We start from the raw sequence: 7,875 nt of genomic DNA, 5'->3' as shown, positions 1-7,875 counted from the left end.
ATCAATGAACCGAAGGCTTGCAGCATTTAGGGATGTTCTTCCCTTTGTGCAAATCAGTTACAAGAGAACCAGGTATAATCAGCAGCAAAAGGGAGTATGCTTACCTCCAGCTGCAACAAGTTTCTCTACACGTGCAACTATATGTTTCCCATAAGTATACTTCTTCAGAGCATTTAAGTGAACTTTTATTCGATTGAGGATCAGTTCAAGTTGCTGGTCATCACAAGTTTCCAGCACTTTCTGTACAACATAATTTGCAAATTGATCTTTCATCATGGCCTGCATATAACAAGAAATGATGTCAAAACAGGGAAACAATGACTCCGGAGACATTGAAGCGGGAGAATTGCCCATTCAAGCAAATTACCAAATAAAGTCACACAGATTCACATTATATCAGCTAAACAGAAGAGTTTGCCACAGTCCACCAATTAAAACTTTAACTATAGAGAATGAACCTAACCATTAGCTAATTAAAAAAAAATAGCAATAAACAAGGCAAAGATGTGAGAGAATGCAATGTGGTAATAAGCCAATAAATACGCAGAAACTTTAAATGCTTATCAGCATCTTAGTTATGAGGGGTACAGCACACAGACAAGTCATAGACCTGAAGAGGCTCATTTTCATCAGTGGTGCCAAGCATCTCATCCACCAGGGCCTGGCGTTCTGCAGGAGTGCCAAAAGTTAAACATTTCTCTATAACATTGGAGGCAAACTTCTGCTGGCTCATTTGAACTATCTGCCCGGTTAATTTCTTTATTATTTCTGAACGCTCATGTGGTTTCCCGTGCTCCAGCACATGCTGCAACATTATTTGAAAGCAATTAGAGAAAATATGTTTAAAAATAAAACAAAACCAAATATGTGTTTAGAGAGAAAGAGGGAGGGAGATTGCAGTTATCATAATAATCTGCAGAACAGATTTGATGGACATGAATCGTGTCTGTAAGAAGGGAAATACAAAGGTGTTAGCAGTGAATAACAGCCAAATGCTTTGGCGGCAATTAAACTTCATGATGAACTTCACAAATGATGTCATTGATTAGAAATCCCCAAATTAATCAGGTAAAGAAGGATGTGTTCATTATGCTCATTTAACAGATACAAACACGAGAAGTTTCCACAAATATTAAGACAGTTGGTTGTTTTATTATCAACTGGACATCTTTGAGTCCACAGCAGTAAAGGGATCAAACATAATGTGCTGCATGGAACTATACACAAGTTGCTATCTAGAATTGATCAATTGTACAATTAAGGGCGGGTACCAACTTGCCAATCAAAGAATAGTTTATCAGAATTAAAGTTCTCAACAAGCAGAAAATGCAATAAAGAGGGATTCTTCTACGTGGGAGCTGGGGCTATGACCAACAGGTCGCACTTCTTTGGCACTGGCAATTGCTTGCCAAACATGTTCAAAACATAAAATTACATACATGACCCCACACACTGCCCCTGGATTGCCATCCATGTTAAATAAATGCATATACTTTAAGAAGCATTCACATATGTACAACAAACCTGGACAACATAATTTCCATATTGGTCTTGTGCCAACATGCAAACAGATTGCAAAATCTCATCCATCATTATACGCTGGGTTTTGGTGTCTTGGCAGTGCTCCAGCACTCTCTGTCACATAAAATTCAAATCAAATCTATGTAATAATATAGACAAACATAAAAAGATGTTTGTGACAAGTAAAAACAGAGTTTACACACCTGTATCACACGGCAACCATATGGATGAGTGGAAAGTGTCACAACTTGATCATAAAATGTTGAGACAATAAACTGTATAGCATCTTCAGGTACACATTCAATACACTTCTGAATGACATGGTTCCCATTCTGATCCCGTACACATCGCATAATATGACCATCAAGCTCTGTCACCATTTTAGTCTGCTGGTCCAGTTCAACTACTTCTATAGCCTGGTTATAATGATCAATGAGCATTAAAACTAAGAGGCTAGGTTTTAACCAAGTCTAACACATCATTCTACATTTAGTCAAACATTAGTTTGCAAGTAATAGCAAAGCAAGGGCTTCAGTAAGATGCCAGGAAAAGTGATTTGGTCACGTCTTCAGCCTAGCTTATGATAAAAACAGAATTATGCAGGCATAAGGCACAACAGCAGATTATAGAAGAAACTATCTTCAGAATATACAAGACACCTTTAGAAATAGCACAGGTTCCATAAGCATGGTCATTGAGGAAGCATACCTTTTGGATCACACGACAGCCATACATTTGAAGGCTAAGGGTCAGCACATGGCCAGTTAGCTGGTCAGCCAGTTCTCTTATTTGGGATGCAGATCCATGCTCAAAAAACTGAAGACAAACAGGAAAGTTTTTATATGTAACTCATTTCTTTTCTTTTCTTTTTCGCTTTCTTTAGAGTAGGTGAGGGTGTGTGAAAAGACTTAAGCACATGATAAGCACTAAAGGTCACAGTAGAATCAAAGGCATGATAAGTACATCATAAGAATTCAAGTTCTTCTGATGAGAAAATACCTTCTGAATCACATAGTTACCAAAAACATCAGTCATTAGTGATAGGGCTTGGGGCATAATTTCATCAAAAACCATGTTCTTCTCTTCTGTCATTGCAGTCTCAAGTTTCTGTTGAATGAATCGGCTCCCATACTGATCAGCACTGTTCATTGAAGATGTACAAATAAAATAAGTGAAATTACAGAAGCCTAAACTACAATGATGAAAAAGTTCAATCACGTAGCTACCTGAACTCAACAACATGACCAGCAATTTCTGAGAGTTCAAAACATCTAGTTTTATTGCTTTTGAACTCTTCCAGTAAAGAGGAAGAAAAACTTTCATCCAGGTTACTACCAGCGTCTGAGTGCCAAGATCCCATGACACCCCCAGACAGATTCCTCATTGCAGGAGAAAAACGCATATTCCGTTCACTGTGCCTTAAAGGACCACCTGATCCAACAGATGAGTTTGGAAGAAGGGGCCCCCCTAATGGGCTTCCAGAATAGGACATGCCAAGACCAAATCCAGTGTTTCCATAGTAATTATGATTCAAGCTACCAGATTTGCCAAGGTAAGCAACACCATACTGAGACTTTTGGGAGGACATCAATGTTTCCAATTGAAGTTTTTGGAGGAGATCGTATGCATTACCAACATACTCCCTATCCAGCATGGGGTCATTGAGAGCTGCAAGCTGTGCAGAAGCATACTCATTTGACCTCAAGTACTGAAGATACAATGGGTCCACAACAGGCACACCTGCAGCGTGATTCCCTAGTCTACTGTGATTTTGCAATTCTGCTGCAGTAGCCATTAAGTTTGGCCCTAAAGCACCTAGTGCTCTAGAATCCAACCCGGTTCCAGCCATTGCAGCAGCAGCAGCATTTTCAAACAAAGGTGGCAGACTCCCATTCCCAAGAGGGCTTCCTATCATGGATGGCGATGAAGGATTCACAGGATACCCACTTAAGCCATAGTTAGCATATGGAGAATTCATGTTGTCTGCATTCTGGTGGTTAGAAGGAGAACCTCCTCGACCATTCAGAGCCAGCGTCGTGGGTACTTTAAGGTTTGTGCTGGCAGGTGACTTATTTAAATATGATTGTTTCTTGACATGGTTTTGATCACCTTGCAAATTGAACAGGTGATGGCGATCATCAATTTCATGTTGTGTTCGTGACCGTGAGTGGTTCTCTTCATCAACTAGACCATTTGTTGACATCTTCAACCCAGACAAAGCAGCTATGAGCTCAGAATCATTCAAGCTTGTTGAGATACTGTTATATGAGTGTGAACCACTCACATCTCTTTTATCCATGGAATTGGTCCTACCTCCTCCAATAGGTGGAATGCGAGGACTAGGAGCTCTCGCCACAAGCTGAGGGTCAGGTGTAGTGCTTCGTGACAAGGAGGCACCTAATGCAGAAGCATAGGTATGAGAAGCTGATGCGCCAACATTTTGAACTGCAGAAATGCCCTGTTTGTTTGAACTGGAGCATAGAGCCTCAATAGATGCCAAATCACCATGCAGCTGACTAAACTGAGCTTCAGAAGTTTCTACATTGTCATCAAATGCATTGCGGCTAGTGGGACGTGAAGGGTGCCTTGAGATGGGGTTTGCATGACCCATATCATCCTATATTGCAAAACTAAACCATTAATCTATCATCAAGAAAGCAAGTGATAGACAGAAATTCAGTGAAATTTTGAGCAAATACAATCAATCAAGAACAACAGGAATGCAAAAGGGAAAGTTCTTTCAAATAGAAACTAGTTTTTATAACATGAATTAACCACCAAAACCATCATCAGCAAATTACATCAATTACGTGTTCAAATAAATAAAAAAAAGGAAAGAATCTGCTGGTAGACTGTAGATATTTCACAACAATGAAGTCTTCTGTTTCATTAGGCTTGCCATAGCAATCAAGTATGCTTTAACATACAATAAAAAAATTTTGCATGTAGACATTTATGCATGATTCAGTCAACATCCATAGGAACAGCAAAAGAGAATAATGACCCCATCACGTATAGTTACACAACTTTTCAGCACTACAAGTGATCAGAGAAAGCAAACAGTTAGAAATCTAAAACATGTAAAGAAAGCAAAAGGATCACATAAGAGGTCCTCATTCTCAGATCAACATCAAACTAGAATACCCTAACTTTTTCTTTCTGGAAATAGAAAAGTTGTCATGGGGTGAGACCTCTGTCCCTCTCCAGTGTCACTACTCACTCCTCGACACATCAGAGTAATGCCATTGAAAAATAATAGCAATAACAACATAACTTGTTCTCCCTTTCCAGAGATAATGACAGGCACGTCTTTTTAAGCACAATAAATAGTTGGCAAACAAACAAAGCAAGAGGAGCCAAACTGAGAAGAGCCATAGCTGCCAATGAGGAGAATACTAAAAGGCATTAAATAACAGAAAATTAGATTTATTAACTCTCATTAAAAATATGAGAGTTGGCTGAAGTGGTGAAAGAGGATCAAGTATCAAAAAATTGCGATACCTCATCAAAAAATTGAATTTAACAAAACAGAAAGGAGAGTAAAGATCCCTGTAGCTGACTCTGCCTAGCTTGGGAATAAGATTTAACAGAGTGGAGTTCTTCTAGTATTGCAGTAAATTATCACGAAGGAAGAAACAAATAACTGGAAATGAAAATTATGAAGAACGATGGTATCAGTGAGTCTCAGTATAGCATACAAAGACGTCTAAACACATACAAAGTTTTACAATATAATTAATTCAGCTAATTATCAAAACAAAGTGGAGTTTTCATGCCATGCAATAGCGAACAAGAATTTTGTATAGCTATACCGAGTCAACTTTAGGCAACATAAATCCACATAAAAAGAATGATGGTATCAACAAATTTACACTCAATACCACAGAATATCCTTATCAGATAACGAAAAATACAGTACCAACAACCAATCTTCCTAATACCAACACAAATCCAGACAATAAACAAAAAAAATTGTAGCTTTACCTGAAGGATCTCCGCGATACTCTTTTGCCTACTCCCTAACCCCAAACCTGGCAATCCAATAAGCCCATCTCTTCCCCACTCCACTCCATTTCCATTTCCATTCCCATTCTCCTCCTGCCCTCCTCCGAACCCTGGCTGCACTGCAAAAAGCGACCTTTGCCCTTCATTATCACCACCTCTACTTCCCTTCCTTCTATCCCCGACCACGGAATTAGAACCACCACTACTACCATGTAATCTCTGTGCAAATCTCCAATCCTCCTTTGACAATAATGGAGGGGGCAATCTTGGATTCAAGTTCACATTAGAATAATAATAATTAACATAAGCTGGATCAGACCTAAAGTCCTCTTCGCTCAAAAACTCACCTTTATTGCTCTTTTTGATACCAGGAATCCCAGTACCATCAAACAAGCCTCCAATAGAGCTTAAAGACCCTTCTACAGTAGGCGGTGCTGACCCACTTCGATAAATATTGAGTTCTTTCTCTCTTTCACTTGCTGCCTCTTGTTGTAGCCTTTGCTCTCTAATTAGCTTGTTCAACTCCTCGTTTTTGAGCATTGATCGCTTTGAGATGTCAGGCAAAACCTTTGAATATATGTCTGTGATCATTAGATATAAGTGTAAGGATTAAAACTTCGAGCTAAATTTTAGTTAAAAAGTGATAAAACAAAACCGGGTTTTGTTTGTTAGATTCAAATGAGTAGGTATGTTGATCAAAACCAAGAACCCATGTACCCCAGGAGTTAAAACTTCAGAAAGAAACTGAAAGCAGAAACTTTGATTTCGTGTTAAACAGTGGATTTGTGGCAGAGATTGGGACTTTGATTATAAACACGGAGATCAGAGTGGTAGTTAAAAGTGTAGCAGGTGATCAATGAAGATGGTGGCTTCAGCCATGTTATTCTGAGAGAAGGTAGAGAGAGAGTGGGGAAGGAGCAGAGTGAAGTGAGGAAAGAGGAGAGTGATAAGCACTAACGGTGGACAGATCTGAGCCGTTGGATTTGTCAATTGAAGGCAGGGATTGATTCTAGCCGGATTTGTTCTCACAACAAGGGTCTTTAGGGTTTTATTTCTTATGATTTAATGCCCAATTACTGATCTTTCATTCTCTCTTTTTTTTCTTTTTTCTTTTTTTACCGGTATCTTTGGTTTGTTTGTTTGGTAATAAGTAATAGCAGCAACAAAGTCACGTTTGTTTTCTCATCTTGATATATAGTGGCGTTAGGCTCCTTGCCTCTTTTGTTTTTTTTTCTTGCTTTTCTTAGGGTATAATTGCGAAGAGGCTCCTGCCTCCTGTCACTCTTGGGATCTCTCTCTAGCTATTGGTTAAAAAAAATGTTGCGTTGCGTTGAAACCTTTTTTCTTGTATCTTATTTTAGAATTTATTTGTTGTTATGGTAGTTATTATTTTTTAAAAAAACCTTTTTTCTTGTATCTTATTTTAGAATTTATTTGTTGTTACGGTAGTTATTATTTTTTAAAATATTTTTATTTTAAAATATATTGAAATAATATTTTTTAAAGTTTATAAAAAATATTTTTAATGTTAATATATTAAAATAATATAATAATAATTTTTTTTCCAAAAATATTTATGAATAAGCAAACTGATTTGTGATCCACAAATGCAAATCTAAGCACAAGGCATTTATTTAAAAATAAAAATAAAAAATAAAAAAGGGAGAGGAGAAGGAACTAACTTTTACGACAATTATAGAGATCATATTGTTTTTATCCATTATCAATCATGTGTCAGAGTTAATGTACCATCATATCCTCCTATGGTAATGATTTAACTTGTTGCTAGGTAATTGATTAGTATAATTTTTATCTGCACATCGAATTTTAATAATGAACTTAAAATGTAATGTATATAAATTAAATTTTTAAAAAATATATATCAAAATACTAATAATTTAAACTAATTTAGGTCAATCTAAACTAATTTGTTAAATTCACAACTCAAATTATAGACCCATCAAATTAATAAAAAAAATTAAAATATTATTTATTTAACTATACAACAATGAACTATTTATTATTATAAAAGCAATAAAATAAGATTTTTAAAAATAGATGGGTTTGGAAAAAAGTTGTTGATATAATAAAAAGGTTGTGTACTGTTATTCAAAAATAATGTATGAATTGAGTGGTATTTAATATGATAATATATAAAATACATTCTTATTTAATTTGAAATTTCAATAAATTAATGTATTTATAATAATTTAAATTGAAGAGAAAATCAAAAACAGACAGCTAGATTTTATCTGTTTTGTTGAAGTGGTCGTCAATCCCTAAATATAGAGCAGTCGGCCCCCACACGACCAACCTAACCCTCAAGGACACAAAAGTAATTCACTGTGA

General features: G+C 36.7%; 1 protein-coding gene across 2 annotated transcripts; it reads right to left on the bottom strand.

The window, feature by feature from the left end:
• Nucleotides 1-63: 63 nt before the first annotated feature.
• On the bottom strand, nucleotides 64-6,653 carry LOC105119952 (pumilio homolog 1-like). 2 transcript variants are annotated; one of them, XM_011018151.1, is made up of 8 exons: nucleotides 5,506-6,652; nucleotides 2,748-4,138; nucleotides 2,521-2,662; nucleotides 2,230-2,337; nucleotides 1,725-1,937; nucleotides 1,525-1,635; nucleotides 611-805; nucleotides 64-279 (listed from the first exon to the last, which is right to left on the bottom strand). In XM_011018151.1, exons 1-8 carry the CDS (start codon nucleotides 6,115-6,117, stop codon nucleotides 79-81), a joined length of 2,973 nt encoding a protein of 990 aa, XP_011016453.1. In that variant the 5' UTR covers nucleotides 6,118-6,652; the 3' UTR covers nucleotides 64-78. The 2 variants fall into 2 exon arrangements, with proteins under 2 accessions (XP_011016453.1, XP_011016454.1); XM_011018152.1 differs by lacking the exons at nucleotides 64-279; nucleotides 611-805 and adding an exon at nucleotides 846-946 and having other exon boundaries at nucleotides 5,506-6,653.
• Nucleotides 6,654-7,875: the final 1,222 nt, after the last annotated feature.

Source organism: Populus euphratica, unplaced genomic scaffold (genome assembly GCF_000495115.2).
Source record: "Populus euphratica unplaced genomic scaffold, PopEup_1.0 scaffold4139.1, whole genome shotgun sequence".
In the NCBI taxonomy this organism is placed as follows: domain Eukaryota; kingdom Viridiplantae; phylum Streptophyta; class Magnoliopsida; order Malpighiales; family Salicaceae; genus Populus; species Populus euphratica.
The sequence above is the reverse complement of the archived record's forward strand: the minus strand, read 5'-3'. Positions and strand labels throughout refer to the sequence as shown.